This window comes from Danio rerio, chromosome 9, assembly GCF_049306965.1.
Source record: "Danio rerio strain Tuebingen ecotype United States chromosome 9, GRCz12tu, whole genome shotgun sequence".
Classification (NCBI taxonomy): Eukaryota; Metazoa; Chordata; class Actinopteri; order Cypriniformes; family Danionidae; genus Danio; species Danio rerio.
Window position 1 is genome coordinate 43308948 of NC_133184.1, and position 24809 is coordinate 43333756.

Sequence of the window (24809 nt, forward strand, 5' to 3'; positions counted from 1 at the left end):
CAAGACATATGGCAAGTCAGCATGTAGGTTGTTTTCTTGTCCAAGTGCAATAAAACAGAAGTGCTTGTAGCAGCAACCCATTTTTCCCTGATGCATATTTCTGGGGAACTGTAGGATCGTAAATTGGACCACTTCACAGCATTAACAGGGAGATTTTTTACAGCTAGACCATCAGCTAATATGGTTATATTTCTACTCTCTTATTGGTTACATTTAATACATACTGCAGAACTGGCTGGTATTGCTCCAGAACTGGATGCATGTTTAAATTCTGCTTCCAAGCCTGCTTTGCTATGTTGTTGCTAAGATAATTTAGTGTTGCTAGGTGGTTGGGTTGATGCTAGATGAAAATAATTTAGCATGCTGAACATTTATTGCAATAAAGAGCATTCTGAAGAGCAATATCTTTAGGGTTCTAGAAGGAATTCATTTAAGCAGTGTTTTGTTCATGACAGGATAACAAAAATTGTGTTACAGGGATTGGGTTAGTCCTCAAAAAAATTTACAACCTACAAAATTTCAACAAAATTTTCACATTTTTTTGCTTATATTGATTTTTTTCCTCCTTTTTAAAATTTGTGTTTAATATTTTCCTAAAACATTAATTTGGCTGTTGTAGTTTTTGGACCATTATCGTGAGTCATTTTGCTAGATAAGCTGCAGATTTGGTTTCAGTACTGACTAATCTAATGTATATGCACAAAAATAATATTGTATGGCTTTCTATTAAAAATATGAATTTAAAAAATAGATTTGTGAGGGGTGAACTTATATATGCTGAGCTGTGTATATATTTATGTAACTGTATGATATTATATATCAAATTCATTCAAGTTTGGAAATACTTTGGAAAAAACCCTGAAGAACCCATGCCTCATTTTTCATTTTTGGGATAACTATTACCTAAAATATTCTATTTTCTTTTTGTTGAATCCTAAAAGGACATGAAGCTTTTGCAAAATCCTCGAGGGGAAATCTTTCACCTGAAATGATCATGTTGGCTGCTTATTGAAATGACTGGATTTTGCCAGTGAAAAATGGCAGAACAACATGACTGCACTTTTAGCTCCTAAAAGATGTAGGCTTCGAAATGCGATTGCTGTGCAAGTAAAAAATAAAAATAATAACAAATAATGAATGTATGTCCATACATCAGTCAGTGGAGTACTATGTTTTTTGGGATGCTCCGATCAGAATTTTTGCAGCCGAGACCAAGTACCGATTCCTTCTCATGGTGATCAGCCGATACCGAGTACCGATTCCTTGTCATGGTGATCGGCTGTTACAGAGTACCGATTCTAATGCTTCAAGCTTTATAATGCATTAAGCCCATTTTCACTCTAAGTATAAACTTTAAAAGTAGATCTTGCCTTACCTAAGTGAATGAATTAAGGATGCTGCATATAATACCAAATGCTTAGAACATTACTGCTCCTCTCGCAATCTGTTCTCTTGATCATTCACTCTAGTTGCCATGATTTTTGGGTATTTTAACTAATTTTTGGGTATCGTGGAGCTGGTATGAATATGCAGAAGACTCGCAGAGCTTCTGGGAGAGGTCATAAAGGGGGAATGAAATGAGACACTAGTTAGGGGCGATCCCTCCACTCATTTCACAGCAGCTCAAAGCTCTAGATATACAATGGCTGCACTTGCAACACAGAGACCATCACTTGCGCAAGTCACGCCAGTAAACTGTAAACATCTGTCTGCATTTTAACAGTTGTGATGCGAGCGCATTGATCGCTTACGCTCCCTCATATGATTCACCTCTTCACATGTTGTGGCTGCTGTAGCCTATGTATAACATATAGGAGCGCACGTGCATCTTCCTCTGCTTGTAATCTCATAAACAAACACATGAGATCGGCCAGATTAACAAGTACTGATCGAGTCATTAAATGTGATTATCGCCCGATACCGGTATTCGGCTGATCAATCAGAGCGTCCCTAATGTTTTGGAATTCTTTGTATCTTGTAAAAACTGTAACAACATTAGGCTGGTTAAATGATGACATTTTTTGGGTTAAATGGCACACCATAAAGCTTAGAGAAATGATCACCACTAATGAGGGGTAATATCTCTGTATATAGACTGTCAGGTCAAAATGCAAACTGTGCCCCCCCCCCCCCCCCCCTCCCTAGGTGCCACATAAAGTGAAAATGAGCAATCTGCACTCCATCACTGCCACCGGCTGTAAATGCACCAAAGTGTGCTGCTTTTGACAATATGTCATTGTGACATTTTACAGGTGAGAGGAGGTGAGCAGGACAAGCTCTTACCTCTTCCTCTCAAGCTGATAGGAATCCTTGTGAAGATGAAAGGAAAAGTGGGTGTGAGGAGACGAGGGGGGATGGGCGAAAGAAAAAGATAATTGGATCTTAGTCGGCAGACGGAGACAAGCGGGTGGATGGGGCAGAGATGTAGCTTGGAGACCAGACAGAGACCGAACAGGTGGCTGAGTCATAGTTTCAGATGTAGGGTAAATGCTAGTTTCATTTTCTGTACTGTCATGTGAATAATATGCTATTATTTCATCTCTTCGTTTGATGTGTTTTGGGGAGACAGCATATCTTTTTGCTTCTAGTAAAAAAAAAAACATTTCCACATTCATTTCATTAAAGATATACCAGTCCTTACAAAGCAGAAAAGACCTTAGATGGAGGTTATTTCTGTCGTTAATTCTTACTTTATTTTTTTGAATATTAGATCGCTTCAGCGCCACCATCTTTCTGCTGTTAACTGCAAGGTTCAACATATTAGGTTGACAAAAACCTAACAAAGTCAGCTTTTGCACACGATATACTGAGGTATGAGATCATATCTGAATTTATGGCCCATTTCCATTGAGTGGTACAGTATGGATCAGTGCAGGTCACCTTTATTAGGCATGCATTTCCACTGCCAAAAGGATACCAATGGTAGGGTGTGGTGTTTCAGCCAACGCCATGCTCACTCAAGAAAATGTCAAAGTAAAGCTGTATAGGTCGTTCACATATCATCCATCATTCCGAGTTCATAATAGTCCAAAAGGTGATAATAATAAGTAAACATGGCAGTTTGTTCATGTTTTGGGTTGCTGAAAAAATCATCTGCTCCTTTGTTTTTTCGGGCTTCTCCTTTGTTTTTTCACGCGTCACTCTCGCATTTGTCAATTTCTGAAAGAATTGGATGTCAGAAGCACTTCAATAATCACACACATGGTATTATCATCAGCTCAAGAAGTTTGTTAATTCAAATATAGATTCGCACGTAAGCTTTCTCATGAAAAGCGAAACCGCTCGCGCTTAAGATGGCCTTGTAAACATTTACGGGGCACCGGGTAGATTTTGCTCTTCTTCTTGGCTATGTGGCTGTTCATCAAGATGACGACAAGGTTTGTTTGAGCTGGGGTCGACCATGGCTTGTTATTATATGTATACTATTACAGTGTAGAGTCTCTGTATTTTTAAAAATGGCCTTAGTTTTCATTCTTCTTTCTTGTGCACAAGCAGTGAAAACAGTGACGTATCTCTGTAAATCAATAGAGTTCAGCTGCGCGTCTTGCTCTGCCTTTTTTTGTGCTAGGTACCCTTTCGAAAGGTACAGTGCGGTTTGCTTTTTGGTACCTTTTGACAGTAGAAACTCATAAAAGCCACAAAAGCATACCGAACCATACCACATCACTCAGTGGAAAAAGGCCATTAGTGTTTGTATCTTCTTGTTTACTTAGAATTGAAGTAAACCACATAGTGAAGAATACATTTACGGTATGATTAAAACTATGTATGCTGCTGGGAAACGAATTGGTGGAAGGAATAAAAATGGTGCCTGATGGTGCAAACAATGCAAATTTATTAACTTATGATTCCATTTTTACTGAGAAATGAGCATTTTAATCACTTTAATGTTGCTTTGATTTCCAGTAAAGCCCATTTGATTTTGTTCTAGACCATTAGACATGACTTTATCACCGTCTGAAATCAGTTTGCTCAAATCAGTAAATGTTTGTTCAAGGCATTCTCACTGGATGGACTGAATAGACTTTTGGTTTCACGTAGTCATAAGCATTTTGTGCAGTGTAAAGGTGGCTTTAAATGATTAAATACGTGTAAGGACACGGAGACTGATCACAATGTATTATACAAACTCCAGTTTAAAAAACAATTGTTGATTTTTTTTTTTTTTTTTTTTTTTTTAGCCTTTTTGTAAACTAAATTGTCATCATTTATTCCATCATGTTATAAAGCCAAAGCTTTATGCACACATTTTCCTTTAGGATCCTATAAACAAAAATGAACATGACTAAGCAGGGCGAGGCAGTGGTGCAGTAGGTAGTGCTGTCGCCTCACAGCAAGAAGGTCGCTGGGCCGCTGGTTCGCTGGTTCGAACCTCGGCTCAGTTGGTGTTTCTGTGTGGAGTTTGCATGTTCTCCCTGCCTTTACGTGGGTTTCCTCAGGGTGCTCCGGTTTCCCCTACAGTTCAAAGACATGTGTCACAGATGAATTGGGTAGGGTAAATTGTCCGTAGTGTATGGGTGTGTCTGTGAATGTGTGTTTGGATGTTTCCCAGAGATGGGTTGCGGCTGGAAGGGTATCCGCTGCGTAAAAACTTGCTGGATAAGTTGGCGGTTCATTCCGCTGTGGCGACCTCGGATTAATGAAGGGACTAAGCCGACAAGAAAATGAATGAATGAATGAATGAATGAAAGATGCATAAGTGAAGATTGTTAAGGCTAGATTTACTAAACAGTGTAAATTAGTGCATGAGCGAAACCCTATAAAAGCACTTAGTTTTGAGATCTACTAACAATATGCTAATTAAAGAGCTTAAACGCAATAGCTCATTTGCAATATTCTATGCAGCGCAAATTAGGTCACAAACAAGCAAAGCCAGTGTGGGATTTTGGGGGGCGAAAATACAAATTGATCACAAACCATACTAAATTTTGTTGCATAATTCATTTAAATACCCATAAACCTTTTGTTCTAAAAGAAAAAAAACTCACATATAGATCAGCAGCAACTATCCACCAATTTTTCACTGCATAAATTTAGTAAATCCTCACAGTATAAATAATTTCTAACAAAAATATTTTTTTTTGTTGTTTCTTAAATATTTCTCAAATGATGTTTAACAGACCAGGGAAATTTTCACAGTATGTCTGATTATATTTTTCTTCTGGAGAAAGTCTTATTTGTTTTATTTTGGCTAGAATAAAAGCAGTTTTTATTTTTTTTAAAAAACCATTTTAAAGTCAAAATGATTAGCCCCTTTAAACTATATATTTTTTCAAAAGTCTACTAAACAAACCATTATTATACAATAACTTGCCTAATTACCTTAACATGCCTAGTTAACTCAATTAACATAGTTAACCCTTTAAATGCCACTTTAAGCTGTATAAACGTGGCTTGAAAAATATATAGTAAAATATTATTTACTGTCATCATGGCAAAGATAAAATTAATCAGTTATTAGAGATGAGTTATTAAAACTATTATGTTTAGAAATGTGCTGAAAAATAATTTTTGTCCTTTAAACAAAAGTTGGGGAAAACTTAAACAGGCAACTAATAATTCAGGGGGACTTATAATTCTGTCTATATATATATATACATACACATATATATACATACACACATATATCTATCTATCTATCTATCTATCTATCTATCTATCTATCTATCTATCTATATATATATATATATATATATATATATATATATATATATACATATATATATATATATATATATATATATATATATATATATATATATATATATATATATATATATATATATATATATATATACATATATATATATATATACACATATTTGGGACACACACTGCAAACTTGATTTGCTTAATTAATTTGGGTGTCCCACTTTATATTTAAAGGTCTTAACTACCATGTATTTAAAACTATGAATACAATGTACTTATTGTGTTCATAATGTATTGCAGAACACTTATGGTGATATTAAGGTGGGATATGGTGAGACTAGGCAAAGCTTTGGTGGTGTGGATAGGTTTAAGGGTAGGTTAAAGTGTAAGGGATCATCAACAGTGTAATTGTTGAACATGTACTGGATTTACACAGTAACAAATCATTAATTTCATATAACATATTAGTTAAGGCTACCTAAAATAAATTGGCACAAAATTGGGAATAATTTTGATATTGCAACCAATTGATCATCAATATGAAACCTCAGGTTAACGTGGCTGACATATTTTGCCATGCTGTTAGCTATTTAAATGAACCTTTCGAGGGATAGTTCATCCAAAAATTAACCTTCAGTCATCTTTACTTCCCCTTCAATGCATAGGTTTAAAACCTATCTGAGTTTTTTTCTTCTGTTGAACACACAAGGATATTTTCCCTATTGACTGCCATAATATGGGGAAGCAGCATTCTTCAAAATATCCTTTGTGTTCAACAGAAGAAAGAAACTCATACATTTTTAATACCACACGAGGGAGAGTACACAATGGGGTAATGTTTATCTTTTGGTGAACTAACCCTTTCAACCAAATGTTTGATTAATATCAATGCAGTGACCACACACCAGCACTGTAGATGAGGCCATGAATCACATGAAGTCCCACCGTTCTTTCTAAACCTGCCCTGCTGACTCACAAGCATTAGGGAAAGAGAGAGAGAGAGATGTGTTCCTTAAGGTGTGAAGTGATTCACTCGTTGCATTGGCCGGAGTAATGAAAAGTTGGACCGGGTGAGATTGAAATAGCCCACTCGCTCCTGTGCTGAAAGAGTGGAGTTAGAGCAGAAAGCGGATGCCGTAACCCTGATTGAATAGTGGCCGGCAGCGTTCCTCAGACTTCAGCATGGCTTTAACCTGGCAACAAATAAATTACCTGGTGACCACAAAGGTAAAAATAAATGCATCAAAACAAGCCAGACCTGTTGCCCAGAGATGCTTGATTCATCCTGAATGAATGCCAGTGCTGTGGGCTGACAAGAAAAATACTTTGAGCTCTCCAAGGTGCTGATCAACCAGGCTCAGAGGGTTTTGTTTGAAACCGACAACAGCAGCTCTGCTTCATGCAGCTTGTTTTGGTGCCAACTAATGACTGGATCATATATATTTTTAAAACTTTATAGCTCTGTTCTGAAACCTAGTGAGCTGCCTACATAAAAGGGGTTGGTGTTAACATGTTCATAGCTACCCATAGAAATGCACGTAAATATAAGTTATAACTTCATGTTAACAACCATTTTTATTTCAAACCAGGCTCATTCTGACCACATACTGCTACATACATTTCCGGAGACCTCAAAATACGTCCCTGGAGGCATTATTTTTTTTATTTTTTATTTTTTGCAGTTTTTGATTTTGCAAATCCACCAGAGGCCGGTCTGTACGCTTTTTCAGATCTTAAGTTTTTGTCACGAGTGCCATTTGTGACTGCTGTTCTCATGTAAATGTACCAATAGCCACTGTCTACTGACTGACTGACGGATCGACTGACCCACCCTCCCTCTTTCCTAAACTCAACCAATAGTGTTTTCCAGAGCACTGATTGATTCGCCCACACCCTTCCCTAAATCCAACCGCAGTGTTTTAAAAAGCAATTTAGAAAAGAAAAGCCCTCGCCTGATTTTTGCCATGTTTTCAGATTTTACTACATTCTCACCCCGTTGTTTACGTGTTTGTTTTAATTTTTGACTTTTGTTTTTGTCTTACCTGCTTTCTGGAACCGTTTTTCACTGGACTCGAACACCGTTGTCGCAGTCAACTCCACTCTGCATCTCAAATCTGCCGACGTAAATGTCCAGCTACTAAACAAACTAGTAACGGCTGAAAAGCTGTCCATACGGAGATAAACGGTCAGCTGGTTAGCATCATACTGCTCCATAGCATTTGTTTTAAAGATAAAATGCAGCCATACATAGCTCGGACTACATAATTCGCGATCTCCAGAAACATAAATGGGGGTACATTTTCAGAATGAGCATGTGTTGTTTTATTTAGTATTATTTTGAAAAAAGAATTGGCATTTCTAATTATATCTGCAATCTCTGATAGATTGTTCTATTGAATCTTATAATGCATTTTGGGGTAGATTTAAATGATGTAAATATTGAACTTTTTAAAATTAAGTATTAGTATTATAATTGGCATTTCTCACGCTTTGTCATCTTGGATTATTTTTTATTATTATTATCAATCTTGTTGTAATGCATTTTTGGATTACCTTGACTATGAAGGTAGTGCAACATTTATTTTTATGGAATATTTACCGTAAACAAATGACAAAAAATCTTAACAACACAAGTTATGTTACTTATGTTACTGATTTTAAGCACAAGCTTTTTTCTTACAGTGAAGCAACCACTTAATGCAGTAAAATTTTTCATGTCCTTTGTAATCACATAACAATGCATAATCAATCCACAACTCTAGACTGCACACTTTTAAATGAATATTATGTTAAAGAAGATTAATCACCCATTAATCAAGCTAATTATCAATATTATAGATATTTTGTTGTATTATACTTTTTATACACTCACTGGCCACTTTATTAGGTACAGCTGTCAAACTACTTGTTAACACAAATTTCTTATCATCCAATCACATGGCTGCAACTCAATTCGTTTAGGCATGTAGACATGGTCAAGACAGGTTCAAAACGAGCATCAGAATTGGGAAGAAAGGTTATTGAAGTGACTTTGAACATGGCATGGTTGGCTGGTCTGAGTATTTTAGAAACGGCTGGACTACTGGGATTTTCACGCACAACCATCTCTAGGGTTTAAAGAGAATGGTCCGAAAAAGAAAAAATATCCAATGAGCGGCAGTTCTGTGGCCACAAATGCCTTGTTGATGCCAAAGGTCATAGGAGAACGGCCAGACTGGTTCGAGCTGATAGAAAGGCAACAGTACTCGTTACAACTGAGGTATGCAGAAGAGGATCTTTGAATGTACAATACATCGAACCTTGAGGTGGATGGGCTACAGCAGCAGAAGACCACACCGGGTGCCACTCCTATCAGCTAAGAACAGGAAACTGAGGCTACAATTCGCACAGGCTCACCAAATTTGGACAATAGAAGATTGAAAAACCATTGCCTGGTCTAATGAGTCTCAATTTCTGCTGCGGCATTCAGATGGTAGGGTCAGAATTTGGCGTCAACAACATGAAGCCATGGATCCATCCTCCCTTGTATCTTGGTTAAGGCTGGTGGTGGTGGTGTGATGGTGTGAGGGATATATTCTTGGCACACTTTGAGCCTATTGGTACCAATTGAGCATCGTGTCGACACCACACCCTATCTGAGTATTGTTGCTGACCATGTCCATGCCTTTATGACTACAGTGTACCCATCTTCTGATGACTACTTCAAGTAGTATAATGCTCCATGTCATAAACCATGAATAGTCTCAGACTGGTTTCTTGAACATGACAATGAGTTCACTCAAATGGCCTCCACAGTCACCAGAGCTCAATCCAATAGAGCAAATTTATAATATGGTGGAATGAGAAATTCTCATCATGGATGTGCAGCCGACAAATCTGCAGCAATTACCTGATGCTATTATGTCAATATGGACCTAAAACTATGTGAAAGTGAATTCAATCTTTGTAAATGGTTTACACTGTATAATAATTGCAGATCGCTTTGTCTTTTTTGTAGCCATTCTCGATATTGTCATACGACATAGTCATTGAATGTCAGCCGCTGAGTTCTTGAGTCCATGTTTACTTCTAGCCGAGCCAGAAAGAGGACCGTTGCTCAGCTCTTCACAGCACAGATGGCTGGCTGAAGATCCTCCCTCTGTGGCCTGCTCAAATCAAAGGAGCGAGTGTGCATTTGGCAGGTCATTTTGGATAAGTGTCAGTTTGGAAAATGTAATTGAAGCTTGAAGGGTCCTCTGTTACCAGCAGCTTCAGAATATCATAGACCGACGCTCAAACATTGTCAAACTCACAGAGTAAATTTACTGTCCCAAGTATAGATTGAGAAATTGACTGTCATGTGGAATTATTGACCTTCTGGTAATTGGTGGTGTTGGCCAAAGCAAACATCCCTATTATTATTGATCCAATTGGGTTGGCAGTTTTGAATAATTACCTGAAACTTTGCGCTAGACGCATGAATTAGACATCTAAATGAACAGATGTATAAGATGTGCCTCGTGAACTTTAAATGAAATAATTGAGTTTATTTTTAAAAGGATTTATAATATAGTTCATTATACTTGTCATCAGGCCTTTTCCTCTTATTTAGTGCTATTGATTGCTCTTTATGTTTTCTTGTAGGTTGTACAACATTTTTGAACAATGAAACAATTTAAACAATGTTTCTAATCCTAATGTTTAAGTAATTGAGTAGCTAGTGTTTTGGGTCTAGCGTTTGCTCTTTAGTCATGCATGGCCGATATGTTTTTAAGAAGTCTTCACATTTCACATTGCTCTTTAACTTTTATAATGTGAGTTTTGGCCAGATGTATTTAAAGACAGAAAAAATGGCTACAGTAAATTTGATAAATTTTAGAAATTGATGAAAACGTAATCCAAAAAATTACTGGCAAACATATCCCCAACATTTACTTGTTAAAAAAACTCAATTTAATTTTGGTGAACTCTGTCTGCATAAAGCTACACAAGTCAGTCCCTCCAGGATTTGTAAGTCCAGTGGTTCTTGAGATCAAAAAAGAAACATTTTGCAAGATTTTTTGTATTTTAATAGCAAAGCACAAGATTTGAAGCAAATAGTTATTTTATATATATCTATATTCTGACTTCGTGTGTGTGTGTGTGTGTGTGTGTGTGTGTGTGTGTGTGTGTGTGTGTGTGTGTGTGTGTGTGTGTGTTTAAAAGAGCAAGAACATTTTCACAGTATGTCTGATAATGTGTTTTCTTCTTGAGAAATTTTATTTGTTTCATTTCGACTAGAATAAAAGGAGTTTTCAATTTTTTAACCATTTTAAGGATACAATTATTAGCCCCTTTAAGCTATACATTTTTCTGATTTTCTGATAACTTGCCTAATTACTCTAACTGCCTAGTTAACCTAATTACCTAGTTAAGCCTTTAAATGTCGCTTTAAGCTGTATAGAAGTGTCTTAAATCAAAACCCAAATCGTGGTTATCTCAACGCTACATTCAAAGTCCATTGGCGTACACAGTAAGCTGCAGGGCAAACTGGTAACCGGAAAAGCCATTCGTATGAAGGTAAGCAGGCAGCTAGTTGCGCTAAAAGGAACAAAAGCTGTCTGTGATGACATATCACTCCGTAGCATTCATTTAAAAGATGAAATGCAGCCATACATACCTCTGGCTACATAATTGGCGCTCTCCAGAAATATAGACAGGAATACGTATCCACAATGAGCCTGTGTTCCATTTTATGCTACAAAAAAAATAGTAAAGAAATAGTAAGCTTATTGCCTGAAAAGTGACAAGTTTACTTTACTTAAAATATTGTAGTAAACCTGTTGTAACCTGAAACTATTAAATTGATTTAACTTCATTTTCATAATTACGCATAATTATTATAATTTGTATAATTATGCGGTTAAATGAAGTAATGCCAACTAATTGCTTTTTACAGTGTAGACCACAAATATATGTGTACCTGCAACATCTTTAAGGGACTGACTATTAAGTAAATAAAAAATGTATTATTTTCTGAAAAGTAGCAGGATTTGTACAAGACTTCCAGCTGACAGTGACGTTATGTTATATGCATATACTAATGTTAAATGCAGTGGGAAATGAGCACTTTCTCTAAAGGTTTATGCCAAGAAATACATTTAAATCAATGCTAACGGTGCTTGTAGCAGCTCAAGTGTGCGTAGGCTTCGTCAATGGCCATCTCTGCGTGTGGATTGATCATCAAATGCTTTTCGGTGGTAGTTGTGTTGACTGAACGCGGCAATAGAAGAATGCAGAAAAATCTTATGCATAATGCATGGCACTTGTGCGCTGGAGTGGAACTGGCCTTTTTGTCCATTAAGATGCCAAACATGGAGGCTAATGACGAATTAACCAGCATCGCACGCGCATGAATCTTTCTTTACCTATGAATTATTCAAATAGTTTTAATGCCCTGTAAATGTTTTCTTTACAACAAGCAGAAAGAGCCGACCTTAAGCAAGTGCATACCAACGGTCGGCTTGTAATTCATCTCTAAGTTCATCCTCTTTTATTCGCCTCTATGGAAAGCTCCAGGCTGCAGCCTCTGAAACGGATGGCGGCCGTCTTTATCTAATGTGGTTAGGGAGCAGATTGGCCAGAAGAAGGGTTTGAAATTACTGGTGCCTCGGCCATTAGGATTTCATTTCTCGCTGTAACTAATGGATTCGGAGTGACAGACGGCTGCTGCCCAGTGCATCCCGGTTTACATTCATCCATTGTGAAAATTCAAGATTGGTGAATAGGAAGCTATATCGGGAAGCCAAGAATCATATTTCTGACTAAGCAAGATGAAGCTGTCTATAAATTGACAAAGGAATTAAATGCTTTCTATTGTGTTGCTTGGTATAACCGAATACGATCAAGCATTTCATAGCTGCATTGAATGCTTTCATACTTGTCATTTAGCAGATACGTTTAATCCAAGGTGACATGCAGGGACGCCAACGCAGGGATTGGCAAAAGGAGCCAGCTCATTTTCTAGCCTCTCAGTCACCAAATGCCCTACATACGATTTAAAATCTAGGTTAGCAGAGCATAGATGGACCTGTTTTTTTTTGTACACCGGTAAATGGCATTGCATCTTTGTACCTCTGGTTTTAAATGTGCTGTGTTTTGGGGATATCTGTTTGAGGTGCTTGCCTGTTTTGCTGGTTTGATGTTGTAATCATACATTGGAAATCGTTTGTGCTGCCACTAATATACCTTTTCTCTCTTTCTCTTTTCAGAAAACCGGACACTCTACCCGAACATTTGGGCGGTTCACTCATGGTGTGTTTGGCTTTATAGATAACAGGTTATTACAAAAGAGATTTTACGAAAACCCTTCAGAGTCTGTCAGTCATCAAATGTCTGGTCTTTGTTTAAAATTGAGGATGCATTGATTTTGTTTTTCATTTGAAAGTGAGTGAAGCTGATCTTGTAATATGTATCTTCAAACAGTTGTGAGGAAAATTTGATATTTAAAGAATTCAAGGAGGGTTGGCACGGAGGCTCAATGGTTAGCACTGTCGCCTCACAGAAAGAAGGTCGCTGGTTCGAGCCCCAGCTGGGCCAGTTGGCATTTCTGTGTGGAGTTTGCATGTTCTCCCTGTGTTGGCGTGGGTTTCCTCCATGTGCTCCGGTTTTCCCCAGAGTTCAAAGACATGCGCTATAGGTGAATTGGAGAAACTAAATCGACCATAGTGTATAAGTGTGTGTGTGAATGCAAGAGTGTATAGGTGTTTCCGAGTACTGGGCTGCGGCTGGAAGTTGCTAGAGTAAAACATATGCCTGAATAGTTGGTGCTTCATTCCACTGTGGCAGCCCCTGATAAATAAAAGACTAAGCCGAAGGAATGAAGAATTCAAGTTCATATACAGTATATTAAAACTAGAGACACCTGGCAGAAATGGACACGAAGAGGAATTAACTGCAATTCAAATAATAATTTATCTTAGCATTATTTATGTACTATTTTAAAAGAGCTTTATTTTAAATGTTAGTTTTTTAAATGTTATTTCTCTTTTTTTTGTTTAAGTTGCATTTTATTTTATGGTATGTTTACATTACAGTGATTCAAAAAAAGTTTTTTGCTAACAGAAAACAATGCTAAATGTAAATACTTTTTCAGTTTTTGTAATTTTAGTGCTTTACTTCAAGCAGTTACCAATCCAACATTAAGTTTTTAAAATTTTAAATATTTTATCTTATAATTAGTTGTATATATTTTATTTTTTTTATTTTACATCAGCATTATTTCAATTAGGAAAATAAATGGAATAATACATAAATAACAAACATATTATCATTATTGAAGTTAGAATTACATTAATTTTAACATCCTGGTGCACAAATGTCAATTAAATTAAATAAAACAATCATGAAATACACACTAATTAGGATTTTAGTTTCGTTGGCATTTCAAAAACAAATATCTACAATTTATTATGTAAACTTCTTACAAATATTTAAACCTCTCGTTAATTTGGTTAATTTGGTTTGGTTCGGATTAGATAAGTCAATATAATAACTGATATGTTGGCCGGCAGCTAGCTCTCTTCAACTCTTACATGGATGCCCACTAAAGCTGAGTCAGGCTGTGCCCGATCAGTACCATGATGGGAGACCACATGGGAAAGCTAGGTTGCTGCCGGAATTGGTGTTAGTGAGGCCAGCAGGGGGGACTTAACCTGGGGTCTGCGTGGGTCCTAACGCCCCAGTATCGTAAAGGGGACTTTATACTGCTTAGTGAGCGTCATCTTTCAGATGAGACGTTAAACCGGGGTCCTGACTTTCTGTGGTCGTTAATAATCCCAGGATGTCTTTTTAAAAGAAGTAGGGCTTTAACCCCGGCATCCTGGCCAAATTTACCCACTGGCCTCTGTCAGTCATGGCCTCCTATTCATCCCCATATTATAATTGGCTTCATTACTCTGTCTCCTCTCCACCAATCAGCTAGTGTGGGGTCCGGTGCAATATGTCTGCCGTCACATCATCCAGGTAGATGCACATTGGTTGTGGGTGAGGAGATTCCCCCCAAAAATGCATAAAGCGCTTTGTCTAGAAAAGCTCCATCTAGATGTAAGGAATTCTTATTATTATTAATTATATCTTAAACCCCTTGCTATTTCTCAACCCGACCTATTTCAATTTGAAATGTATAAACAGCACAGAATAGCAACATTCAACTTGCCAACTTTCAAAATTGGTTTTGAACTGAGAAACATTACTCAAGTGCATGCAAAACATCAGCCAGTCGATGATCGATTGCTACAATTTAAGATTTCCATCCCTTAAATACTCCAAGGCAAGCCCAAAGTCATCAAGTATCGATGCAATCCAAAACAATCTCTCCATCAAACAGCTCCATAATCTCATCAGAGACACCTTCAAGACCTACATCAGAGGAAGTGTTTGCTTCAGACAAATATAATATAAAACTGTGTGCCCTAAATTGTGCCTCCACCACCGCACTGCTCCATTACCTCTCAGTGAAGCATTTATTATGAATGACTCCTAATGGGAATATCATTCATGTTCTTGCTTGATAACTATAAAATCATTCACTCAAAACAGTGATTTTTGTTGCTTGTTCCAACTACTTATTTAAAATCAGCTGAATCAACACAACTCTTGAGTTATTTTGGGACAACTTAATTGTTTAATGTTCAATACACCTATATTTGTATTAACAATGTATTAAGTTGTATTAAGTTTACCTGACTAAACTTGTATTAAGTTTACCTAATAGATTTGTGTTGGAACAACATGCGGAAATTGTGTGGAACCCAGCATTTTCTGTTCATATAAACCGTGATGCATCCTCAGTTTTAAGTACTGACTTTTTATGAATTGTTAGTGTTGTTCAATTCTGTGTTTCTATTGTGATTTGTAATAAATCATTGTGTTGTTGATCATTATTTCCTCTATTATTGAAGATCAGTCAGTGTTGTGTGTGTGTGTGTGTACGTGTTTTTGTGACATATCAGGACACAAATCTGTATAATGACACGGGTATGACACAGGTATTGCAAAAAGGATGTGAAATATGAGGACATTGGTGACGTCCTCATTTCTCAAAAAGCTTTTAAATCCTACAGAATGAGTTTAATCAGAGAGTAAAGCTGCACACAGTCTCCTGTGATGGTTGGGTTTAGGGGTAGGGTGGGGTGAGGGCAATACAATATATGGTTTGGACTGTATAAAATGAATGGAAACCTATGTAATGTCCCCACTTTTCACAAAAACAAACGTGTGTGTGCGTGCGTGCGTGTACTTGGGTCTGAAAAGTCACGCTAGACAGATTTTCTGCAATTGTCTGTCTGCTCGCTCTGATAAAGAGGAGCCTGACAATGAATCAGTTCACTATGTACAAAAGCACTATAATCTCAAGCATCAATAATGCAAAAAGCTTAGCAGTGCTTAGCACTGAAGCAATTTATACCGACTGCTGACACTTTTGCACTGATGAGATGAGATTTTTAGACGTGGCTCCCTATAAAAGCGCTTTAAATTGAAACTATGCTTTAAATAATTAATTAGACGGGCAGAATTAATGTGGATTAGTCTCTTTATTACATTCTTCATTTAAAATCAGACTTCGTTGCATCCTTTTAGCTCATGGCATTTTAAATGATTTATTATTGTATGTGAATCTCATGAATTAAAATGTTGTTTCTTATAATCATTAATGTTTAGAAATACACTGCAGATGATTTGGCAGTGTAATCTGTTTAACTAAATATTATTGATCTCATTGGAAAGGATAATGTCATCAAAATGAATTGGCTTAAAGTATTGTACATGCATGTTTTAAATATGTATTAAAAAGCTCAGGTCATTAGTTCATAAATGAAAGATTATCCTAGGTAATTGTAGATTAAATTGAGTTTAATTTAATAAACTCATTTTAACTAACGAAACTTAAGGACTTTAAAGGTGCTGTATGCAAGTTTTTGACACCTCTAAAGCATAAAAATACCATAAAATGTTTGCAGATATTTAAAAAAACATGCCAAGTGAACATTCTTGTTAATCTGAAAAACAATGCTAAAGATATTCTGCTTTGAAAATGTCTGTTATATGTTGGAATGGCTAATTTTGTTTTGATTCTTTTAAACAGGCCACTGCCAGTTTAGCGAATTATATTTCAGCACCATGGGTCGGCTTGTCAGAAAACTACGTATTTCACCATTCAGTCAGAAAAGCTCTCAAAGCACGCATCCGAGACCGAAATGTGACCTCTGGTGGACAGTAGCAGACTCCAAAATGAGATGCAGATTCAGAGTTCCACATGAGATTATTAATTAGCAAATGATATAAATATTATGAAAGTAAACATTAGGTGAGCAGGTTACATTGTAACTTTGTGTCCTAACAACACATTACATGATGAGATTGGCTGTGATAAGCAATTTAGCTGTTTGCACCAGACAAAGCACAACAGAAATTTAAATACAGCCTTTCAGAAGCACAGAATAGTGCAAATACTGCACTCCAACAAAATGGTAAGGTTTATATTTAGGTCTAATTATTACATATTAAATCCCTGTAATGTTAATAAATGTAGATGCTGATGTTGGTTTTAAGTCAGATCTAAAGTTCAATTTCAAGCGGTTTATTTTATTTTCAAGATCTGAGGTGAGCTATCTGCTGCTGCTTTCAGTAGTATGATAATAATTGTCATGTAAATGAAATTCAAAGTCGCATTGTTAGCATTTAACACTGAATAAAGCACATGATGTTTACCTGAGGTGATCATTGTCAGAATTTTCTGTTGTTCAACTGTGAGAAATAGAAGCCGTTTTTAATATATCAATTTGAGGTGTTGGTTAGAATAAAAACTCCTTTTAATATGGAAAATATTCCTTCTATCGTGTACCGTTGCTTTTATGTCGAACACTACTTAAATCAGTCTCAACCAGGCTCGGTAGTAAGACACACTCCTGTTGGACTTCAATCTGGCAACCTGCGCTTGTGGGTGTGTTTTGAACCAGGAATGCAAAACCTAGTTCAATCACTGGGTGTCAAACTTGCATACTGCACCTTTAATGGATATTCAATGTTTGTAATTACTCTTAAAAAATCTAACATATTTTTTTAATAGACTATTAAACAAGATTTTTTAGCTACCAGTATTTTGAGAGTTCAAATGAAAAAAAAAAAAAAAGCATGTAGGCAAAACAATATTAATACCCATGTCCCCTGATGATAAATTGAGATTTTATGAAGTGAAATAAAGTAAAAAAAAATCTTCTTTAATGTCTCACTGATGCAAAATCTACATCTTGGATTGCCTGAGTGTTTGTAAATTAAGAGCAACTTTTCATTTTTGGTTGGACGATACATGTTTACCCTTTTGCATATACAATTTGTGATTTTTATCTGCCTTTCTGGTCATCCCAAGCAGCTCTGCTATTTGCCAAACAAAGTAAAACTCAAACAAAAAATTGTGCACATAACACTAAGCAAATCGTGTTACAGTTATATTGTGCAGCAAGTACCCGTCAACCAAATGGTGCAAATGTGTCCATTCAGCAGTTTGTTGTTGTCTTATATATTTTCTGCTATGGGATTTGTCTGTATAGTAACGGTGATGTCTTGTCTGCTTCTCTCCTCTGCCACTATGGAAGCGAAGTTTTCCGCTCCTGTCGGAAACAAAGTTATGGTAATGTTAGTTTTCATCTTTGGGCTCCCTGCAGCAGCTCATCTTCTCTTTACTTCACTACTCTTTCATTTCAAACACCATCTTTTATTTTTTTCGTTTCACTTTTCACAATGTGACAGCTTCTGCTTTTTTTGCTACACTTTCTCTCTGAAAAAAAAACTGTTTATGTACAGTAGTATGTCATGATTTCATTTTCTTAGTTAGACATCAGTTATCATTGCAGGTGCTGGTTTGTGACTCAATATCTTATTTATTTATTTATTTATTTATTTATTTTTGTGGTAGACTCTGAGACTACAGAAGACGAAGCCGCTGAGCCACAAATACCCCTGGAGGCCAAAGAAGGAGCCAGAGGTTTTCAGGATGAGGCCCAACGAGTGCCTGCAGGTACTGTACATGACATTTCAAATAGAGCTACTGAAAGTTAACCTTTTGTAGTTTATAAGAGTAACATTTTGCAGTATAATGCATGTCCACATTCAGACCAGCTAAAAACCATTTGGACGTTTTAATAATTACGAACGTTAATAATTAATGTATCTTTAGCAGCAAGTCAGCTTAAAAAGTATGCCGATATTGAATGTGATTCAAATGGGTTAAATCAAGACATCTTTTAAAGTGTAAAGGTTTTTGACAATATTACTGGTTTCATTTTTTCAGCAATGCAAATGCTGTCAGAAATTTTATTGGCCACACACACAAGATGTTTTTTGTGGTTTAAAAAGACTTTCCATTGGCGTACTGTGTTTTTTACCGCTTATTATATAGCCTTACCCCCAGGGACGTTGCTAGGGTTGAAAGAGATAAGGGGCTTAGCTCTAAAGAAGTTAAAGGGATGCACCGATACCATTTTTTTGGATCCGATCTTGATACCAAAATTCTGAGTATCGACCAATACAGATCCGATACAGTTTTTTTTTTTTTTTTTTTAAGCATTATACAGTTTCTATAGTTCTGGTGATAAACTCAAAAAATATATGCTATTTAGAATAAATAACAGACCTATAGACCTACTGTATATGACAGACAGCACAATCTAACTTAAAACATGATGCTCGCTGTAAACTAGGCTACATTATTCGAGCATTCATTACGACATTGATCTGTTGTGGCACAGCTTATGTTTCCTTTTTTAATATTAAGATTTATCTTTGAAATTGCACAATTGCATTTTAGTAATAGGCTACCACTATTGACCCTAATTAGTAAAATAATCAGCATTTTAGCAAAGCCTGATATTGTCATGCAGGTTTGACGCAGACTAAACTAAACTGTCTGAGGCCAGTTTTACTAAATCCATCGCCAAATCTTGCAGTGATTGAGACGGAGAAAGTTCTAAACAAGATCTGCTTATATGCTTCAACAATAAAACACAAACTGGTTTGTTAAAAAAGTGTTGGTACAAATAAAATTACAGTAAAATATTCACAGTTTCAGAGTAGCCCATATTAGGATAAACAATTTTTCTGTTAATGACATTCCATATTGCGCCTGTCAGTTTCACTTTTATTGATATAATCAACTACTTTGACCACAATGAGCCAGGCTTTACAAACTATTTACATCACTTAAAGTAGAGAGTGAAGAAGAATGAAGAATATTACTGAATAATTTTACAGAGCAGCACATGTCACGTCTGTGCAGCCGGTGTGTGAATGAAGTGCTTGATGCATCACTGAGAGACAGCGTGCAGCCCTCTGGTATCTGCGGACACTTACAAAACAGCAGCACAAAGGGAAGAAGTGCATTGAGTGTCTGAAAAATGTATTATCCAGCCTTTTCAAATTTAAAATTAGACGTAGACCTACTTTATGTGTAAAGAACAGGTAAAAACCCTCTCAACTCCAGTGTTGCAAATGCGATCTGCTGATCTAACAGACACAGCGTAACTTGATTTAGAAAATGCAATGGACTTCTTGTAGCATATCAAATGAACCCATTTAATGCAAAACTAAATGCATTTATCCACTGATTACTTATATTAACAGGAACAATTAGTCTTGGAGAAAGTTATTTGTTTTGTCTTGAATGCGACACGCAGTTTGAATTATGAATGAATGGAGAATAATTGACAGGTGCTACAGCGGGAAGCGCTTAACTGAACATGAATTTAACCATGTGAATATTCAACTGTACTTCACATTAAACTAGAACATTTGGGGTATAGTAGGCCTACATGACCACTTTCTAGGCCCTTATAATAAGCTACCTTCATGGCTTTGTTGGTTTATGAATTACACAGAATATAGCACATGCGCAAGATCGGATGGGGATTGGTACCAGCTAGCTGATACCCGATCCGGCAAAAATATGCGGTATCAAACCGATATCCGATCCAATTATTGGGATTGGTGCATCCCTAGTATAATTCTACTCTGCTGAATACCTCTGCTTGCTCCCCCTAATGAGGTTATTTAAGGCAGTTACATTATTTTATAAATTATTAATGGATAACAATGCATTTATTAAACAATGAATTTACTTAATTTTAAACACTGTATGAACAATATACACCTTTAAATGGATTTCAGTTGCATTTCTCATTGTCTGTATAATCTGATGCTAACTAACATAGCATGTTAATATAGCATGTAGAATATAGGTATAAAAGAGTTTTTTCTGAATAATTTGCATCTATTTACAGTTATATGATGCAGATTTTATTGATTATAGTTATTTTTTTCACTAAAACTACACACAGTTTATACTGTGAAAACAAATATTTGTCACATCTGTCAGTGACCCCCTGAGGGCGCTGTAGTTCAATGGACACTGAGTGGAACTACAGCGCCCAAAAAGACTACATTTCTATACATTTTTTCGCGCACACACCCGGTCTGTCATCTACACTGATTTAATATCCCCGTTGATTACCTGGACTATATATTCAACCATTCCAACTCTGTTTGTTAGTTCTTCGTTTGTCATTCTTGGTATGTTGTTCCTGATCTTGCTTCTGTATCTTGTTAAAATCTAGTTCGAGTTAATCTGTCTTAGTTTCTTGTTTTGTTTGTTTGTTTGCTATTTTGTTACTTTGTTACTTTGATTTTGGGATTTTTGTCATTGTCACTGCACAATACATCAAATAAACTGCACTTGGATTCTACACCCATTTATTTCCTCTTTTGATCACGCTAAAACGTGACAATATTAAGCTTCATCAATAGTTAGAACTACTAAGTTTTGCGAAACAGTTGTATTACTACCTCATCAGCTTCAGCTCCTTAAAATAATGAATGAATGACGATTTTTTTAACTTTTGCCGTGTAACAACAGTCCCACTCCTTCTTGCCAATAGAAACAAGTTCTGCTGAACAGCTGACTGTTCAAATACGTGACACAAAAGCTGCGTTAAGAGGAATTCGCATGATATATGTGGTAATTTTAAGTACTTGAATAGCAAAATAAATGTTATACAACCTATTTTCAAGTGGAACATATTCCAAAAGATCAGGGGCTTTTGATAATACATCAGGGGCTTAACCCCCAAAGCAATTCCCCCTCTGGCAACATCACTGCCTACACCAAAACCCAACCCTTGAAACAATTTTTGAATGTAAAAAAACTAAACAAAAACACACAATAGGTATGATTTTTAAATAGTTTTAAATCACAATGGCACAAGGCATGTTCTCTTAAACCACCTCAACATTGTAATACTTAGGTCATACCTGTGTCATTATACAAATTTGTGTCTTCATAAATTACATAAACAAGCACATACACACAAACACATAGTTTTTATTCTGCTTTACAGGAAAATTGTGTACTTAAGTATGTTAAATACAAGATACACTGCAAGGTATTCTGAGTAAACATGCATTGAAACTACATTTGGTGTGTGAAGCGTCTTTCAACACTGTAAATTTACTCATTAAATAATGTACATTTTTACTGCATAATGTACAATATAATATTAAACAGTAAAAAGTAATAGAGCGTAAAATAGTGTCCATTTGCATTCTGGGATGTTTTAGTGCCCAGTAGTCTGAAACTCAGTAGCTTTGTGTCCTGAATGTGGGGGTTGAATGATGTATATTGTGCCCTTTTCCACTCTCTGGAGGTGTACAGGACTTTTGGTTTCAAACAAATATGCTATTATTTTCTTTTTAGACACAAAAGGACAGACTTTTTATATATATTTTTATACAACCACATAGGGTCAAAAATGAAATGCTCCAAAAAAAAACCAACAACAACAAACAAGACTAACAAAATGAAGCATGCACTATATTATATCAGTCTCCTGTAGCCATAGTTTTGTGTGAGGAACAGAGAGACAGTTTAATAGTTTTCCCTCCACTGAAGCTCTGAAATCTCATTTGCCTTTGTGTTCTGATGTATAAACAGCACAGTGACCGAACAGAACATTGTTTCTCGTCTTTGAACTTGACGAGCTGGTGAACATGACCTTTTCAGGAATAATAAGGTACATTCAGTCTGATCCTCACACAAATTTTATGGCTTCAGAATACTTAGGCAAGTGGTCTGTTTTTTTTTTTCTTTCCATATATAAAATTTCTTCTGGTATTTTTTAATGTTCTTTATTTTGGTTATAAAAAAGTGGTAAAGCGGTATAAGTCTATTGTACATTATTTGACATAAAGGTGACTTGGGTCCCATGTTCTGCTTGTTTGAGATGTTTACTGTCAGCTTATTTGGATATTAATAACACTGTATTCGTAAATAGTTATATTTACTCATTATAGAATGTTTTAATCAAATAAATAATTAATTTACTAAAGTGATCATGTTCATAATTCTAGGCATTTAGATATGTGTATATGTGTAATTTTATAAGAGTTTAAAGGGAAAAGACACAATTTCCTTCCATACATCATTACCAATCATGTAACATCCATCCATCCAATTTATATTCCATCTATCTATCATTCAATTTTATACTATTAATCCAACTACCCACTAATACATCAATTTATGTCATTCATTCATTCATTCATTCATTCATTCATTCATTCATTCATTCATTTATTCATTCATCTACTTATTACATTCATCAAATTGTCTTCCATCCGTAAAATTGTATACCCATTTATTGATTCATCCATCCCTCCAGTAATTTGTCATTCAGCAATCCATCAAATTAACTGTTGTATCGTCCATCCATACTTCCAATTATATATCATCCATCAACTCATCCATCCATCAAAATATTTATATCATCCATCCATACAGATCACCAAACAATCCAGTTAAATATCATCCATTCAGTTATATATTATAAACATCTGACCATTTATCTATTCATCAGTTAAATATATATATATCCATCTATCCATTCAAATATATATCTATCATCAATACATCCTCCAAATATATATAATTAATTATCCATCCATCCATCATTCAATCCATCCATATCTATATTCCATCCATCCCATATTCCATATCTATACCATCAATCAATCCATACTCATCTATTATCATTCCATCCATCATCCATATCTATAATCCATCAATCCATCCATCTATCATTCCATCCATCCATATCTATATTCCATCCATCCATCCATATTTATTATCATTCCATCCATCATCCATATTTAATATCCATCCATCCATATCTATATTCCATCCATCCATCCATCCATCCTTCCATATCTATTATCATTCCATCCATCATCCATATTTAATATCCATCCATCCATCCTTCCATATCTATTATCATTCCATCCATCATCCATATTTAATATCCATCCATCCATCCATCCATATCTATATTCCATCCATCCATCCATCCATCCATCCATCCATCCATCCATCCATCCATCCATCCATCCATCCATCCATCCATCCTTCCATATCTATTATCATTCCATCCATCATCCATATTTAATATCCATCCATCCATCCATATCTATATTCCATCCATCCATCCATCCATCCATCCATCCATCCATCCATCCATCCATCCTTCCATATCTATTATCATTCCATCCATCATCCATATTTAATATCCATCCATCCATCCATATCTATATTCCATCCATCCATCCATCCATTCATCCATCCGTCCATCCATCCATCCATCCATCCATCCATCCTTCCATCCTTCCATATCTATTATCATTCCATCCATCATCCATATTTATTATCCATCCGTCCATCCATCCATCCATCCATCCATCCATCCATCCATCCATCCATCCATCCATCCCTGTTATCCTGATAAAGCATGAAATAACCCGAAGCAAGGTCATTGAGTAAGCGTTTGTAAGGTTTACACATCAGAACATGCATAGCTGACTTTATCTGATGATATGTTCAGATTTTTGATTTAGTAGTCAATAAACTGGTATTGTATGCTCAGCATCTTTACCAGCGTATGAAATCAAATGTGTGCTTGAACCAAGAATATAGAAACCTATGAATAATAATGAGACCCTGCTGCATGTTCAACATCAAGGTATTGAGCACAGATATTCTTGGTTGGGGATGTTTTTTTTTCCATTTGATTTGCTTTGTGTTCTGCTTTGTTACACTCTTT

The 24809-nt window shown here is 36.0% G+C and overlaps 1 protein-coding gene across 9 annotated transcripts in view; it reads left to right on the forward strand.

Annotated features, from left to right (window-relative positions):
* The window catches only part of spegb (striated muscle enriched protein kinase b), a 164345-nt gene that overhangs the window by 62488 nt on the left and 77048 nt on the right, over positions 1-24809 (forward strand). For 2 of the 9 annotated variants that reach the window (XM_021479006.3, XM_068223672.2), the window contains exons 2-4: positions 12882-12924; positions 18267-18301; positions 18587-18688. In XM_021479006.3, the coding sequence (XP_021334681.1) occupies positions 12882-12924; positions 18267-18301; positions 18587-18688 (180 nt within the window). Of the gene's footprint in view, positions 1-12881; positions 12950-18266; positions 18302-18586; positions 18689-24809 lie in introns of all 9 variants that reach the window. The other 7 variants (XM_073913012.1, XM_021479009.3, XM_009304895.4 and 4 more) reach the window with 5 other exon arrangements.